At 40.0% G+C, this 18,127-nt stretch overlaps 1 protein-coding gene across 10 annotated transcripts in view; it reads left to right on the top strand.

The window, feature by feature from the left end:
• Positions 1-164: 164 nt before the first annotated feature.
• MPHOSPH9 (M-phase phosphoprotein 9) overlaps positions 165-18,127 on the top strand; it is a 68,384-nt gene continuing 50,421 nt past the window's right edge. For 6 of the 10 annotated variants that reach the window (XR_006821046.1, XR_006821047.1, XM_046025144.1 and 3 more), the window contains exons 1-7: positions 165-263; positions 2,866-3,130; positions 6,958-7,111; positions 12,021-12,110; positions 12,318-12,838; positions 13,720-13,843; positions 17,443-17,533. Coding sequence is in view for 8 of the 10 variants with exons in the window: in XM_046025144.1 (XP_045881100.1) it covers positions 3,024-3,130; positions 6,958-7,111; positions 12,021-12,110; positions 12,318-12,838; positions 13,720-13,843; positions 17,443-17,533 (1,087 nt within the window). In the remaining 2 variants the exon portion in view is untranslated. Of the gene's footprint in view, positions 264-2,865; positions 3,131-6,957; positions 7,112-12,020; positions 12,111-12,317; positions 12,839-13,719; positions 13,844-17,442; positions 17,534-18,127 lie in introns of those variants that run through there. The other 4 variants (XM_046025145.1, XM_046025146.1, XM_046025149.1 and 1 more) reach the window with 4 other exon arrangements.

Below are 18,127 nucleotides of genomic sequence, written 5' to 3'. Positions count from 1 at the left end.
GGTTCCCAGAGAACCAATCAGACCAGAGGACTTGACAGAAGCCCCGCCCCCTTCCAGTTCCCAGGCGTCGGACCTCCCTCTTTGGCGCGAGGGGCGGGAAGGAAAGGGGCGACCGACGCGCGCGTCGGGGTTCGGCCGTCTCCGCCCCCCTACAAACAGCCAATCGCGAGCAAGGTGCCGGGCGCGCGCACGCTCCCTCGAGTTTAACGGTCGCGAGAGGCCGCTCGCCCGACCCTGACATCGGCTGTGGGAGCAGCGGCCAGGTAAGTGGTCGCCCGCCTGTGGGGAGCCGTCGGCCGCGAGGGTATAGGGACGAGGCCTGAAAGACATGGCCTTAGCAGAACCCCAAGTGTGGTGGTGGATTTAGGGCGGGGGAGGGCGACGACCAGACGACGCAACCCCCACCGCATCCCTCCGGTGTGTGGGGGCTTAGCCCGCGGCCGTGTGCCTTTTCTAGACTCGGTGCCCTTGAGTGACACCCGCGCGGCCCAATCGCAGAGCGCTTCTTCCCCAGGGGCGGGGGGCTTGTGGGATATTTCTTCTAACTCTCTTCTTCTTCTTCTTCTTCGTTTTTTTGGGGGGGGGGGGATCTTCCTTGGTGTGCTTTGGGAATCGCGATGGTAGTTCCTGGAGTGGCGGGTTTTCTTTCCGCTTTTTGCTGTTCCAGTTGCGGCGACTGCATTCGGTGGTTCTCCCTCCCCGTCCCACTTTGACCCGAGAGCCACCATCAGCAGTTGAGGTCTGGCTGCGAGGGCGAGGTTGTCGGGGTCTGGCCTCAAAACCTCGGGAATCCTCGCTTTCTTACCCGCTCAGGGTCCCGGCAGAGCGCGGCGCCGGGTTAACTTTTATAGTATCAGCATACCCCCGAGCTGGTCTTTTTTTTTTTTTTTTTTTCTTCCCCTCTTTCTTTTTTACTAGGGGTCTTGGGGACCAAGAGCGTGACATTTCGTTACCGGGAAATATACACATGGCTCTTTGCTTATATCCATTGTCCATCGAGTTTTGTTTTATATGTGTGTGTGTGTGTGTGTTTTAATTTTGCATTTAGGTCGGGGGTTTCTCCCCTCCTTCCTTCATTCCCTCCCCTCACGCCCCCACCCCCCACCCCCGGAGAAGCATCTTTGCATCCTAAGTGGTTTTTCATCTGCATCTTCTGCATCCGGGATTACCTCGGCAGGCGGAGATACCGGATGGGCTTGCAGATCCACATCCCTGGGGAGCTTGTATTTTCCCGGTAGAAGAGCAGGTGATTTGAATCCAGCTATTTCGTTGCCGGGTGGAAGGTGCAGCCCCCGACTTTTTCAATACCCCGTTTGTGGTTTGCTGTTGGGCTGAGCCCCTGGGGAGAAATCCATTGAGGTAGTCCTGTTACCCTTGGCTTTCACAAAACCTTTCTCCTGGTGGAAATGGTTCTTTTAAGAGCTGCTGTTTTTTCGGGTTCGGCTTTATAAACCAGGCCTAGAAAGTGGGAACCTAGTGGAATCAGAATGGTAGATAATTTTCCTCCCTTTGTACTCCCTAAGCTTTCTGTCTTGTAAACAGCATAGATTTTTTTTTTAACAATTTTATTCTTCTCTTGCTCCTTCACTTAAACTCAAAAACAAAAACCACACACAAGAACATGAATTCCCTAATTGATTTGTTATAGCTAATTTGTCTCTGTACACCTAGCATCGGTTAACCTGCATTACTTAAGCAGTCGTTTTTAGTTGACCTGGCAAATAGTTTGTTTTTAAACAAATAATAAATGCATAGAGTAGTAAAGTCTATGATAGCGTAAAGTGCATTTCTTCCACTCCTACCTTCTAGCCAGTGGAGAAACAACCATTGAATTGGCTGTGTTTATTTTTTTTTTTAAGATTTTTTTTTTTTTTAAATTTAATTGACAGAGAGAGAGATCACAAGTAGGCAGAGAGGCAGGCAGAGAGAGAGGAGGTAGCAGGCTCCCCATGGAGCAGAGAGCCCCATGCGGGGCTCGGGGCTCGATCCCAAGACCCTGAGATCATGACCTGAGCCGAAGGCAGTGGCTTAATCCACTGAGCCACCCAGGCGCCCCAAATTGGCTGTGTTTAATAGCAAATTAAATACTAAGTAGTTCCAATTTATCTATTCGAAGTATAAATTAACAAGTATGGATCCTTTAGTAGAACTTATTAAACAAATGAACAAAGCATGTAAGTGTTCCAATTGTTACATAGTAGAATTGTGTTTAGAATCTTAATAAACACATAAAATTCTGAAATATTACCTGCAAAAGAAGAATGCAACTTTTGCCAGATCACCCTTTTTTTGAGCGATAATTCACGTCACATAAAATCCATCCTTTTAAAGTATATGAGTCACAGGTTTTTTGTGTATTTACAGACGGGTTGTGCAACTATGTAATTCTGGAACTTTTCATCACCCCAAAAAGACACTCAATACCCATTTTTGGTCACTGATTGTCTCCTTCCCCCATCTTCTGGCAACCATAAATCTACTTTCTGTCTCAAGAGATTTGCTCTTCTAGATTTTTCACATAAATGGAAGCACACACTAGGTGATCTTTTACTGAGCTTCTTTTACTTGAACCTAATAGTTCAGTGTTTATCCACATTATAGTATGTATCAGTATTTTATACCTTTTTATGGCTGAGAAAGACTCCATTATGTGTGTGTGTGTATATATATATATATATATATATAACATTTATTTTTTCATCAGTTGTTGGGCACATGGGTTGTTTCTGCATTTTGATTATTATAAATGCTGTTGCTGTTCTTACTGTAGACTTATATAAACGGATCAAGGTTTCCAAAGTAGTGAAAAGACAGTTGCTAGGTTTAGTGGCTTTTTATAGTATTTTTTCCTCCATTCATTTTCAGATTCTTTTGGGAGCTTAGGATATTTCACAGTTCTGAATGTTAGCAACTGAAAATGCCTGTAGACGATGAAGCATCTGAAGATGACTCGGATTCAGTTTCTTCAAACACTGAAAGAACCTACATTTTCAAATAAGAGAGTATAACAATTTCTGTACAATATGGAAGATTTTGATTTGGTGAAACCCTTACGAAAACCTTCATCTTCTGTAGAATCTGATATAAAAAATTCTCCCCAGTCTTTTGGACTGAACTTAAATACTAATAGGTAAGAATGGGATAGATAGATTTTTTTTTAATATAACAACAAATCAAAATAAGTTTATTTGTACAGTTTATCCAAGTAGTATCATACTTATTTGTTCGCATTTAAATAACAATGACAGCTCTCTATCAGGAGCTGTTCAGGTATTAGTTAATTATAGTTTCAGGGGGGCGCCTGGGTGGCTCAGTTTCTTGATCAATTGTCTTCCCGGGTCACGATCCTGGAATGGCATCAGGCACCCTGCTGAGCGGGGAGTCTGCTTCTCCCTCTGAGCTTCACCCTCGTATGCTCAACTCTCTCTCATTCTTTCTCTGTCAAATAAATAAATAAATAAATACTTAAAAAAATTTTTTTAAAGATTTTATTCATTTATTTGACAGAGGCAGAGATCACAAGTAGGCAGAGAGAGAGGAGGAAGCAGGTTCCCTGCTGAGCAGAGAGCCCGATGGGGCTCGATCCCAGGACCCTGAGATCATGACCTGAGCCGAAGGCAGAGGCTTTAACCCACTGAGCCACCCAGGCGCCCCAATAAATCTTCGAGAGAAAAAAAAAAAGAATAATTTCAGGGGCGTCTGGGTGGTTTAGTTGTTAAGCGTCTGCTTCAGCTCAAGTCAGGATGGAGCCCTGCCTTGGGTTCCCTGCTCAGCTGGGAGCCTGCTTCTCCCTCTCCCACTCCCTCTGCTTGTGTTCCTTCTCCTGCTGTCTGTGTCAAATAAATAAATAAAATCTTCGGAAAAAAAAAATAGTTTCAGCCCTTCCCTTTCATATCTCCCACAGATAATGTACTTTTGCATGGGGAATCATTGTGAAAAAGTATTTCTTTTCCTTTTTTTTTTTTTGTAAAGATTTTATTAATTAGCGAGAGAGAGGGGTGCAAGCAAGGGGGAGGGAGAAGCAGGCTCTCTGCCAAGCAGGGGGCCCTATGTAGGGCTCTATACCAGGACCCTGGGATCATGACCTGAGCTGAAGGCAGACGTTTAGCTGACTGAGCCACCCAGGTGCCCCAAAGCATCATTATTTATTTGTTTATTTATTTATATTTATTTTTAAAAAGATTTTATTTATTTATTCATCACAGAGAGAGATCACAAGTAGGAAGAGAGGCAGGCAGAGAGAGATGAGGAAGCAGGCTCCCCGTTGAGCAGAGAGCCCGATATGGGGTTCGATCCCAGGACCCCGAGACCATGACCTGAGCCGAAGGCAGAGGCCTAGCCCACTGAGCCACTCAGGTGCCCCAAAGTATCATTTAAAAAAATATATTTTATTTATTTATTTGACAGAGTATGAGCAGGGGGGAGGGGCAGAGAGAGAGGGGGAAGCAGGCTTCCTGCTAAGCAGGGAGCCCTATGCTGGACTCAATCCCAGGACCCTGGGATCATGACCTGAGCTGAAGGTAGACGTTTAATGACTGAGCCACCCAGGCGTCCCTCTTTACACCGTTTTAAAATTTCTGGTAGATTACAAGCATGTCTTTAAAATTTAGTTGCCTAAATATTGTTTTTCTACGTTTTTAAAATAACAGTACAAATAATGTTTAATATTTCAGAACTACCTTACCAATCTGGGAAGTAGGAATTAAAGTTGAATACTAGGAAGTAAGCAAAAAAACCAGACCCTGAATGAGTGGACAAAAATAGATACTCTCCAACAATGCATTTTTTTTTTTTTAAAGATTTTATTTATTTATTTGACAGAGAGAGATCACAAGTAGGCAGAGAGGCAGACTGAGAGAGAGACGAGGAAGCAGGCTCCATGCTGAGCAGAGAGCCCCATGCGGGGCTCGATCCCTGAGCCGAAGGCAGAGGTTTAACCCACTGAGCCACCCAGGCGCCCCAACAATGCATTTTTTAAAAGATTTTATTTATTTATTTGAGAGACAGAGAGCACAAGCAGGCAGAGAGAGAAAGGAGGAAGCAGGCTCCCTGAGGTGCAGGGAGCCTGATGTGGGGCTCGATCCCAGGACACTGGGATCATGACCTGAGGCGAAGGCAGAGGCTTTAACTGAGCCACCCAGGTGCCCCTGCATTTTCTTTTTAAACTCTCCAGTGTTTGGTTTGTTTTTAATCAGAGCCAGCTTGCTCTCATTTTGTACATAATCTGACAAACGTGATTATTTGATTTCTAAATTTCTAATAGCCTAAAAACAGCCAAGAGGCAAAGCCCATTAGAGAGGAGACCAGCTGTAACAAGCAGGTACAATGAAGCAAAAAAGACACGGCAGTCTGGGGCCTATTGGTAAAGGGTCAAAGTTCTTTAAACAACAGATCTTGAAGAGACTGTATAATAAATACATTAATTCTTTAAAAAGTTTGTTCATTCTCTGCCTTTCTCAGGAGGAATTTAAGGCAGCTTGTAAGAACATCCAAGATGAGAAAGCAAGTTGAAAGGCGGGGAATGTGTGTGGGAAATGGTCTGGGAGAGATGGCTACCTTCACAATTTGTACCCACGCACTGAAAGTTTGTTTCCTGTAGCACTTGGTGACCCCTAGGAAGAAATCCCTTTTGAACATAATTTGCCTGGGGAAACCTAAATGTGCCTTCCCCTTTCGTTTTTTAAGATTTTATTTAAAATTTTTTAAGAAATGTAATCTCTACCCCCAAAATGGGGCTCAAACTCACCACCCCAAGATCAAGAGTCATGTGCTCCACTGACCGAGCCAGCCCGGTACCCCCTAAATGTGCGCTTCTTTTTTTTTAATATTTTATTTATTTATTTGACAGAGATCACAAGTAGGTAGAGAGGCAGGCAGAGAGAGAGAGAGAGAGGAGGAAGCAGGCTCCTCGCGGAGCAGAGAGCCTGATGCGCGGCTCGATCCCAGGACCCTGAGATCATGACCTGAGCGGAAGGCAGAGGGTTTAACCCACTGATCCAACCAGGTGCCCCTAAATGTGGGCTTCTAATGAAGATTGTGTAACTGACCTTGTCTCCCTTTTCATTATGACTGGCAGTTAAATCGGTCAAATTTAGACTTGATTACACAACAGTGTAACCCCTTATGGACAACATGTATGTTCTTTCCCTGGAGTTTTTATTACTCTTTGATTCTCCTTGTTACTGTTTTTTTGTTATTTTCATCAGTGTTGTGTTATGTGTGTGTGTGTGTGTGTGTGTGTTTTAAATGAACTCTGTGAAACAATATAGGGTATCAATAAATAAATGAAAATGACCTCTTAGACTGGAATTTAAACATAGTTTATTGTCCTTAATTATGCTTTGTGTTTTTATAAAGCAAATCTGAAATAACTTCCTCTCAAGTTTGGGAAAGCAGTCCTCCTGGAAAGAATCAGTGGTATTTTACACAGTGAATAGGGCTAAATGAATGATGAATATTTGCTGCTAATTTGCTTGGCACAACTTTAATTCAAAGATCGTGCAAAGATAAGCATCAGCTTATCACACCAAATTAGGGGGATCCAATTAACAAGACTTGACTGCAATTCTGGGCAGTGGAGAAAGAAACCCCACTACAGAAAAAGGGCTGTTCTTACAGTAGAGGAAAATAATCCTCCGGAATGATTTAGATTGGAGAAAGCTGGACCTTTTTCTTATCGTACAGCAGAAACTTTTATTTTCTGCTGGTGCTTTGGAGTGTTCTCCCACTTCTGGAGAAGGTCTTTCTGTTGGTTTCTTTAAAAAAAAAAAAAGTGCTGTCTCTTTACTGCTATTTTCCTTTTGTGGACAAACGTGATCAGATTTTCAACAAACGAGGTGCCATTAAGAAGGATTAAATATCAGTGGTTTTGTACTGCTCTGCTAAACTTGAACTGCTGAATTATTCAACACTTTGGTAGAATGAAGAAAACCATTTGAATTATTTATGTTTCAACAGAAGTAGTCCCCACCTTAGTACAAATGGGGTATCCTCTTTCTCAGGGAAGACCAGACCATCCGTAATTCAAGGTACAGTTGAAGTCCTAACCTCTTTAATGCAAGAGCTACAAAACAGTGGAAGGACTGATTCGGAACTTTGGAAAAACTGTGAGGTATCTAGTTTTGTTTTATTTGTGGAATTTTAAAAATATATTTGTAAATGTGCCTCTACTGAACTCTACATTATTAGGAATTTGTATCCTAAAGAGAGTGATTCTTATTGCTAGAGTGAAATGGTCAAATATAGTAATTGGGGAACAATATCAAACAATATGGAACAGATGATCAAGAATATGTTTGATCAAATATTAATGATTAGCCACACTAATTTATATTTTAAATGTCAACTAAAATATTAGCTTTGTTCAGAGAAGTGAGAATTCCAAAATTATTACTATTGTTCCTAATTCTAATGTTTTAAGTCATACAAAATTGTTACCATTTTGAAAAAAAAAAACCTAAATGCTCTTTGAAATATTTTGAATGCTCCACTCATAAATTAAGACTTCTTTTTAGTTATGCCTTATCACTTTTAGTTGTGATATGTTGAATTATGTTGATTTTTCAGAATTGTTTCTTTCTTTGGCCCATAGGTTAAATTGTGATATAAAAATTTAGCAGTTAAGAGAATACATATATATAAATTTTGTTTCACAGAATTATTCCCAGGTTAGATTTTTCCCAGGCTGGATTTGGTAATGCTTTAAAGAAATGTATAAACATTATTATTAAATTCTTTATTTAGGGAACAGTGGATTTTATTAAATGTATTTTTTATTAAATTTATTTTTATTTAATTTTAAAAAATGTTTATCCTACAAACCATTACTTGTGTTATTTTCAAAATGTATAATAAGTGGAATGAAAAAATACCTGGTTTAAGGATTCAGAAGCAGCCACCCTTAAGTAATTATTTGTATTCATTATCCATATTATAAAAATGACTATTATTGTAAACTTAAGGAAAAACTGAGTTTTAAGTTTTTGCAATTTTTGTTTTTTCCGTATAATAGTCAGTATATGTATGCTAATGCAAGAGACCTATAAAATGATACAATTAAAAATGGAGTATTTTTTGAAATATTTACTTTAATATACTTATTCATTAGCTTATGAACCTGAATTAACATGTTTTTTTTAAAAAATAAGGCATTGCTCTTCTGGCAAATTCATGTTTAACTAGAAATTGTTACTTTTAATACTTTGAAATCAGCATCCTAGAATCAGAATGTATTTGTGAAGTTAAGATACAGATTTTTATAAGGCAACATACCAACGTGCTACTTGACACCTTGACATTTGGGCCTGTTTCCTTTCCTTTCCCCTTCATCTCTGATATAACATTATTATTTTATATTTAATATTAATTGGCTACTTAATTTTTATAATGTAGACATGTAATTGTTTAGTGAATCATTTCTTAAGATATTTCTTACTTTGGCAGAATATGAAATATCCTGGTCATTTCAGTAAAATCCAATTTATCAGTGTGTTTTGTAGCATACAAAAACACAATCCTCTGATATTTTAGTGTGTAGCGTTTTAGGAAGAATGGGAGGGGTAAGGATTGTGCAAGTCTTATTCCTGACTCTTTCCCCTGAATTTCGTATTTTCATCTTTTTTTGTAATAGTAACATTTGTCTGATTTCTACCATTTATAAGGGATTGATCTATGGTATTAAAGCAAAACTTAAAACCTTCCATGGAGCTCCGAGCTCTGGAGATCTAATTTCTTTAGAATTTCTTTCTAAAACCTCTTTTCTGGAATTCTGAGGTTTATCATTCCTTAAACTTGAGAAGGTTATGTATTTTGATTAATGGAAAATAATGTTTAACACATTTACATAGAATTACCTTAATATAGTCTTAAATGCTTACTGTTGCTAATATTTCTCTGATGGTAAATTTTTAAAGCACATTATTAGCTAATTTGTCTTAAGTTGTTATTTTTGCATTTTAACTATTTAGTGCTACTGATTATATATGTAAGAGTAATGGTTATATGATAATAGTTATTTTAAGTACCATTTATTGAGTGTCTATTTGCCCAGCAGTATACTAGGTACCATTTGTCCGTGGCACTCAAGTTTATTAGACCCAAAGCCCTTATTTTATAATTTTACCATTAATTTACTAGTTTACATTTTACATTTGACAGTTCACACTTGAGAATTTTTAAAGTGACATCAACTTATATTATCCTGAAATGCAGTTCACAGATACATCTGCCTGTACCTACCATAAAAACAGTCATCCTCTTAATCGTGATAAAGAGGAGGAATCAAAGTTACTTATAATCCGAAAACAGGTGTTTCAGCATGAAGGTGCCCAGCGCACCCCCATCAGAAGACGTAATGGAGCACAGTCTGGGGTTGACACGTAGACTCACTGTGAAGGCAGCAGTGATAGACACGGACTGATCCAACTGTGTTGTACTGATGACCCAGCACTGCATTTGGTGACATGATTTTCTGAAACGGTGACCAACTTCTGATCAAGTTCTGAAACGAACTTAACAGCTTCGTAGTGGGATTCCTGGACAATTTGGTGATTTGAGAGCTAAGCAACATATTTGGTATTTTTATAATATAAAATGGACCCAGGACAGTTTTTCCTTGTTGGGGACCATCAAGGTGTGTCCCTGGACTCACTGAGTGCTGGTAGCGCCTTTGCTATCTTTGTGACAGCCGTGGCCTCACAGTTTTTCAAAATACAGTTCCTCCATTGAGATCACCGCTTCACATGCATTATATTTGAATTTAAGATTTAATCCTTCCAGCCACCTATGTGGTGTTAGTCTTCCCATTTTAGAAATTCATAAGAAGCACAAATGAAATTTACTTATTGAGGACCTCTCAGTTTGTTAGTGGAGAGCTGGGAATCAGACCTAGGATGTCAAAGTCAGTGGGATATTTACAAGGCGAGACTATAGAAACCCCTTTCAGGCTAACAGCATCAAAAGCTGTGTGCAGGGGAAAGCTTTAATTAGACGTCCAAGACTTCCAACGTGTGTAAAATGCAGGTCACATAAATAATTTTAGTTAGAAATGAATCATAGTCCTAGTAATTACGTGAATAATATTATTTGCTGCATTTATAGTGTTCTTAAATATGTTTATTGAAAATTAAAATATAAAATCTGACTAGGAAGAACAAAATCTCCACCAATTTACATCCTTAGTAAGCTCCATTCATTCATATCTTAAATAAGAAAATGATAATTAGGATGTGATTAACATTAAGTGTGTCACATAATATGAAGCCATTTTTTGGATTTTTTTGGTTACTGTTATATATGTTATTCTATCATTTTTGTAATTTAGTTCTGTGTGACTAATAACTTTATCAGGTTAAAATAACTTCTAAAGTATGTAAGTTACTATAACTTAATAAGAGAACTATTGCCTGATTTTTGTTTTGATTAAGATACTCCGTATTACAGATAAGTAGAGAAGATTGATGTAACCTTCCTTATCCTGAAGTTAGTTGATTTAGAATTAATACTTCCTATCAGTACCGTTCTATTTCCATTGGAAAATTTCCTTTTCTAATCCTGAGAGTTTTTATTTCCTTTGCGTTAATACTGTTCTATAGCTTTCAATTTAATTCTGCTCTGTTGTGGTTACTGAACTGGCTTTAATCTGAAGGGCCTCCAGATTGTGTAGTCTGTAATACCAAGGAGAAATGAGCTTGAAATTCACATATATATATATTTTTAAAGTAAATTCTACCCCAACATGGGGCTCTAGCTCATGACCCTGAGATCAAGAGTTGCGTGTTCCACTGACTGAGCCAGCCAGGCGCCCCTGAAGTTCCCATTTTCATACACTCACTCAGACTGTATATCTGAGTGCCAACTCTTTCCTTGGCACTGCGTCCTAGGTGCTGGAGATGAGTTAACAGAGTGAACAAATGGGATGCTTTCTGTGCTAAAGGCTATGAAGGCAATGCACAGGATGACATTTAGAGAGAGTGCAACTATGGGAGGTTTGGGCAACTGTCTTCGAGAAGTTAAGTTGAAATTGCAAGAACGGGCAGAAGCCGTGATAAGAGCTGGAGAGAGAGATTTCCAGGTAGAGGGTACAGTGAGGACAAAGCTTTGGAGGTGGAAGACAGTTTTGGCAGGAAAAGGTAGAGGCCAGTGAGGCTGGTAGGTACCGAGTGAGGGGTAGAGAGGGAAGGAATGAAGTTGGGAGGTGTGCATGGCCCAGATCACTCGGCCCTGTAAGGAATATGGGAATGGAAAGATAATTGAATGGTTTGTAAGGGAAGCTCTTTTTCATGGTAGCTACTTATTGTGTATTATTGCCAAGAGTCTAGTACCGAAAGGACGCCAGCCTTGACACTGAATTTAGCCTCTGGACGTCTCCTTGCCCCCTTTCCTGCTTTCGCAGTCTGGTTGTAAGAGCACTGACTCCGCTTGAGAGGCTGATGGGTCAGGACCTAACAGGACGGAAGGGCGGGCTAGGCCAGTTCCATGGGTTTTCAGAGGGAGTTTCTCATTCCTCTCTCAGCTGTAGTGCTGACACTTCAGCATTTGACTTGAAAAAGGTTCTTTTGTTTTTGTTTTACACTTAAATAACAAGTAAGTTAGGGGTTTAAATCCCACAATACCAAATTATTTCTTGTTTTAAGGCGTGGGGTTCTTTTTTCTAAGAATTGTTAAGCAAATCATTAGCTGTTAGGAGGAAAGGAAGAAAAATTTAAGACAGATATAAAGTACAACTGCCAATTCTTGTTGAATCAGAAGTGAGAGCTGGTGACATCAAATTAAGATGCCATGTGAAAAATAAGATTTACCCAGACCCCAGATTTATCCAGACTGCAGGTTACATAAGAGAGGGGTGACCATGCCCGTGGCTTTGTATTTTTGCATTAAATCTAGCTTTGTAGCTATTTAATCCAGCTTACACATTTTACATTAAAAATATATTTTAAAAAGGTCCTTTTCCACTGGAAGAATTTTTCTGTGACTATTACATGACCAATTATTTTTAACTAAAATATTTTATAATTTAATAGACCAGGTGGTTACAGCTATTCAGTCTGGTGGAAAAACAATGCCAACAACAGATAGTTGCCCAGCAGGAACAGTTCCACAACCAAATTCAAGTAAGTTGTTATTTATATTGATTTTTTTTTTTTTTAATATTGTAAGATTTGGAAGAGGAAGCAGTTAATACTTCTTACCGGTTTTGTTTTTGAACTAAAACCAGATTCTCTTTAATATCTCTTATTTTTAAGCAATATTTTCAGAGTATTTACGCAAAGGTAATGTTTAATATACTTTCTTACCCAGATCCATAATTTTATTTGCAGCGAATACAGGAGGAGATAAAAAACTTAGTCAAGTTACAGACCAGTAATTCTTCCTGGGCTTCCTCTGATAGTTCTTTAAGCAAACAATTATCTTCAGAAAGTCAAATGGGTTTTTATTCTGAAAACAGTGAGAGAAATGAACCTATTATCAGTTATCCTAAGTCTACAGAACCCGAAATGCAGCAAGGAACAGCCACGTCCCAACCAGACAGCAGTGTGGACAGTAGCTCAGTGAGCAGCGGGTATGGCACCTTTTGTGTCTCGGAATTAAATGCCTACAAATCTAAGGATCCACCCGAGATCATGGAGCACACAGAGGTTTCTGAAGGACAGTTTGGAGCGCCTTTGGGGCAGACGGAGTCACCTGTAGATGGTGTAAAAAACAAGAGTTTTCATATGCATACCACTGAAGAGTTCTGTGCATCTTTAAAGGAAGATATTTCCATTTTTCCTGGTGAGTTTGAACACCACTTTCTTGGCGAAAATAAGATTTCAGAAGTATACAGTGGAAAAACAAACAGGTAAGTAGAATTTCTCCATCCTTTGAAGGGAGGTTTGCTTGTTTATTACATTTAGAATCCAGTAAAGCAAGCTCTTTTTTGAGTGTAATAAAATGAGATGTCTTTGAACACTTAGGAGCTTTACCAAAGTCTTTTATTTATTGCTTGTGGCAAATGGAAATAAACCATACGATATATTACCAATGTCTGACTTTCTTCCCGTTTGCAACGTTGTAAGACTACTGACCTCCTAAGGTGGGAGGCCTTGCCAGAAAAATACCTTTTATATTTTCTGGTCACTATAAACTTGCTGAAAATTAGAGTATGGGATTGTTTCAACAGTGGAGTTTTGTCACATATGTGCGTATAATTTGAAACCAAACATCATACACAAGTATATTTAATGCTTTTTATATATAAGAGGAACTTGTAAGTTTAATGACAACTGTGGCTGGATGTTTGTAAAGCAAATAATCATTTAAAATTATGTCATTTACCCTAAATGTTCAGTTTTATATCTCTAAAGTGTGTCCTCTGAGATAAGTGTTCACCTATAACAACACAGATCTTGTGTACATATTAGTAATAATTACTAGTCCTTGTAAATAAAGATTTTGCTCAAGAGAGACATTGAGCACTTGAATGGGCCGCTGTGATCGGTTTTGTTCTATGGCTACAGCTATGTGTATTATTAGTCACTGTTAGTTTTTTTTAAATTGTTCACTTTGCCTTTGGTAATAGAAAATTGTAAGAAGAAATTTAGGTGAATCAATAAAAATCCATCTGTTCCCTGTGATTAGAAAAATAACTCAAAACATTTTCCACTATCAACTAGTGTTTAGTTTTATGTGTGAAGGACAGCATCTAAAGAGAATAACTTTGGTTTTCTCTTTTTTGAATAGTAAATCGATAACATCATGGGCACAAAAGCTGAAGCAGAACCAACCAAAGAGAGCGCTTACAGAAGAGGGGTGTTCAAAACCTATGCAAGGAAATGAGCTGGCCAAGAAGTCACCAGTGGAGAAGGTGGGTGATAAGTCCCTTTATTCTGCCATGCTTCAGCCACTGATAATTACGTGGCATTTACTGCATACTCATCAACATAAGTTTTCGACCCTTTCTTTTGTGGTATTAATTTGTTCCATTGACCTATCTGCCTTCGGGTGTCTCAAAAGATTGGAAACAATGATTTGCTCTAAGTACTGGTTCTTTAGTGGTCTGGAAATCAAAACTAATGAGGGGTAAAGTACTATAAAAAGTGAGGGGCGCCTGGTGGCTCAGTGGGTTAAAGCCTCTGCCTTCGACTCAGGTCATGATCCCAGGGTCCTGGGATCGAGCCCTGCATTGGACTCTCTGCTCAGCAGGGAGCCTGCTCCCCCCACCCCCGCCTGCCTCTCTGCCTACTTGTGATCTCTCTTTCTGTCAAATAAATAAAATCTTAAAAAAAGAAAAAAGTGAAAATCATTTTGTAAGGGTCCTAATTCGCTTTGTACTGCAACTGTTTACATTTGGTCAGAGAGTGATCCACTTTTTTTAAGCCCTCAAATAATTTGTATTACTATGAAATTGTAAGAAGTAGTACTATATGTGTGAATGCTTCAAGACAACTCTGAATTTATAACCCAAATTGTGAGAGATTACATGATTAAATTCTGTGTGGCCATTTTGCTAATCTAGCAGCTGTTTTTGTTGAAGAGTTACAGATACGAGTGAGTTTTAAGCCCTTTGAAGCCCTTTTGGCTTAAATTATCACAGAGTAACATAGTTTAGTATAACACATTGATATTGCAAAATCCGGTCTCTGCACACTTGGTATCTTTAGAAATTGACCACTTCTTGATGATCATAAACATGGTCTTTCCATCATCATGTGAAAAACAAATAGAAGTCACAGGGAGACAATTCCTCAGCCTTCCTAAGGCACTGTTCTTTTTTCTTTCAGTAAATTTTCATTTGCCAGCCAGGGATACTTAGGCTTCTTTATATCACTGTTCTTGAACGTATTCTGCTTTGTGTTCAGGAGGGAAGTGAGAGTGCAGAAAGCTATAGGAGCCACCAAGCCTTCAAGACCCGCAAGTGCCCTGTAGTACTGCCTTCGTAGAACAGTTCTTTTGAACCCATGTGCCATCAACCATCAGGATGCTATATCCTTGTTTGGTGTGAGAACATGATAGTATTTGGAGATGGGGGTGAAAGTTGCTTTTTTTTTTTTTTTTTTAATTTTATTTTTTTGACAGAGAGCACAAGTAGGCAGAGAGGCAGGCAGAGAGAGAGAGGAGGAAGCCGGCTTCCTGCTGAGCAGAGAGCCCGGTGCGGGGCTCGATCCCAGGACCCTGAGATCATGACCTAGCCGAAGGCAGAGACTTAACCCGCTGAGCTGCCCAGGTGCCCCTGAAAGTTGCTTTTTTAATTGAATTAGGTTGGCAGAAAAAGAAAACGTCTTCCTTCCTTCCTTCCCTTCTTACTTTCTTGATTTAATTTATTTGAGAGAGAGAGCAGGGAGAGGGGAAGAAGCAGACTTCCTGCTGAGCAGGGAGCCCAGTATGGGGCTCGATCAGTCCTAGGGCTCGATCAATCCTAGGGCTCTGAGATCATGATTGGAGCTGAAGGCAGATGCTTTTATTTTTTTTTTTTTAAGGTTTTATTTATTTATTTATTTATTTGACAGAGACATAGCAAGAGAGGGAACGCAAGCAGGGGGAGTGAGAGAGGGAGAAACAGGCTTCCCACCAAGCAGGGAGACTGATGTGGGGCTTGATCCTAGGACTCTGGAATCATGACCTGAGCCGAGGGGAACTTTTAACGACTGAGCCACTGAGGCACCTTTTTTTTTTTTTTTAAAGAGTTTATTTATTTATTTGACAGGGGGAGCACAAGCAGGGGGAGTGGGAGAGGGAGAAGCAGGCTTCCTACTGAGCAGGGAGCCCGATGTGGGGCTCAATCCCAGGACCCTGGGATCTGACCTGAGCCGAAGGTAGACGCTTAGCCCACTGAGCCACCCAGGCAGGCACCCTGAAGGCAGATGATTAACCAACTGAGTCACCCAGGCAACCCTCCATTTATTATTTTAGAGAGCCAGAAAGAGGTATGCACAGGCTCTTGAGCACTGGGGGAGGGGCAGGAGGAGGGGGAGAGAATCTTAAGCAGACTCTGCCCTGAGCGTGGAGCCTGATGGGGGGCTTGATCCCAGGACTCTGAGATCATGACCGCAGTCAAAATCAAGAGTCAGATGCTCAACTGACTGAGCCACCCAGCTGCCCCTTTCGTTCCTTTTTTTTTTTTTTTTTTAAAGATGAGTGGTATTTTTGGTAGGAAATCATTCTGGGAGATCAAGTTTCTTTTATTTGAGTTTTTGATGGCTTTCAGATACTGGTAGTTGATGAATCCAAGGCTCCACACCTGAAGTGAATGCATTTCCTACCTGCATAATCCTGAGTCAAATGCCACAGATTCACCGCGTTGGAACTCTTTATTTCATCCTTCCTCTTCTCCTGTTTTTTCTAGTTTCAGTCTAAGTCAGGGAATCCTTTCGTCAGAATTCTCCTGGGATCCAGTTTTCTCTTTCTACAATGGTAGTTTCTTTGGGTACTGGCTATTTTGAAGCCCATCTTGAAATGGCTGTTGTTTAGCATAGGAAGACGCCCTCCTTGGTAGGCAGAGTGCTGTCACCTCTGGAGCCTTCTACTTTGGCTGTGGGTCCACACAGGATTGTGAGCAAGTGCAACTTTAATACTTATTAACAAAAACAGGGCACCTGGGTGGCTCAGTGGGTTAAAGCCTCTGCCTTCAGCTCAGGTCATGATCCCAGCATCCTGGGATAGGGCCCCACATCAGGCTCTCTGCTCAGCGGGGAGCCTGCCCACCCCCTCTCTGCCTGCCTCTCTGCCTGCTTGTGATCTCTGTCTGTCAAATAAATAAATGGAAGCTTTAAGAAAAAGAAAAAAAGGCTCCTTTCTAAAAAATTAAAAAAAAAAAACTTCTTAACAAAAACTAAAATTTCGATGATGGTGGAGCTGACAAGAAAAATTCTGATAAAAAGGCCCTTCTGTTAAATTTCTTGTGACAATGCCGGACACACCACAAGGAGTAGTTGGTTCAGTATTTTTATCAGAATTGATGATAAGCAAGCATTTTGAGCCTTTTCTGCGGTTAGTAACCGGTTGCCTATACAAAGACATAGTTTACTACTTGAAGTTCATATGGATTACTGAATGCAGTTTTCAGAGTTTGAATTATTGTACTTTTAATGATAAAAATGAATTATTAGGGCTTTCACATTAATTTTGACTCTAAATGACTTTAATTCCAGGCATTTTGAATTTCTTTCGGATGTAACTGGCAAATTATAAATACATTGTCATTCTGAGCTCATTAAGTAGCTCCAATTGCCGGTGTTGTTCTCTCAAATAAACTTTTGTAAACACCCAGGAGAAGAAAATCCTTCATGGTTAATTCCTATCATTAATCGTGGGGAAAACCAGGCTTTCTTCCTTCTTCTTGAACCCTCTGAGACTTTTTTCTACACCAGGGGTTGACACCTGGCTTTCATTCCTTGGGTCAGCAGTTTGTGCCTAATGATTTTCAGCTGTGAACTCACAGTTCTCTCTCTCTCTCTTGCCTTGTAGTCTAATTTCACTGCTGCTAAGCATCCTCATGCTTTTTACCTCAACAAACCAGATGAGAGTCCAAATTCTTGGATGTCTGATTCAGGAACAGGTACGATAGTCATTTTTTTATAACAATTTCTAATAGGACGATGATGCTATATGGCGTAATAGAGCGGTTTCTGTAAATCCATTATATGTTGTGTTGTGCCTCTAAGTCTGACTGCCTTCCTTGCATTGATTTGTGTTACACATTCTAGAAGGATAGATGGAAAAAATACTTTTACAGTTATTTAAACCCTTGCAGAAGGCATCCCAGCATTTTCCAGGTGCTCCAGAGTGAATTAAGAAATGCAAACCCTTTGTGAGCCGTTCCTTACTCCCGTGCTAAGCTTATTTTAGCTTCAGTGATGTAACCTACTGAATTTCTTCCCCCCACAATCCCACATGCGGTTTGTCAGGATGAATTAGCCTTGCAGGATGAAAATTGCCAGAATTCAACCCCCGTCATGCTGCCCCCCCCCCAGAGAGCTCCCATCACCTGTCACCTGGGTTTCTGCTGCTTCCTGCCCTCACCCTTACACCCTTCCATCTGTGCTCAACACCGGAGCCTGTAGGGTACTTCTTTTTTTTTTTTTTTTTTTTAAGATTTATTTTTTTGACAGATAGAGATTACAAGTAGGCAGAGAGGCAGGCAGAGAGAGAG

This window comes from Meles meles, chromosome 12 (assembly GCF_922984935.1).
Source record: "Meles meles chromosome 12, mMelMel3.1 paternal haplotype, whole genome shotgun sequence".
Lineage (NCBI taxonomy): Eukaryota > Metazoa > Chordata > Mammalia > Carnivora > Mustelidae > Meles > Meles meles.
Note: the sequence above shows the minus strand (reverse complement) of the source record. Positions and strands in the feature narration are given on the sequence as shown.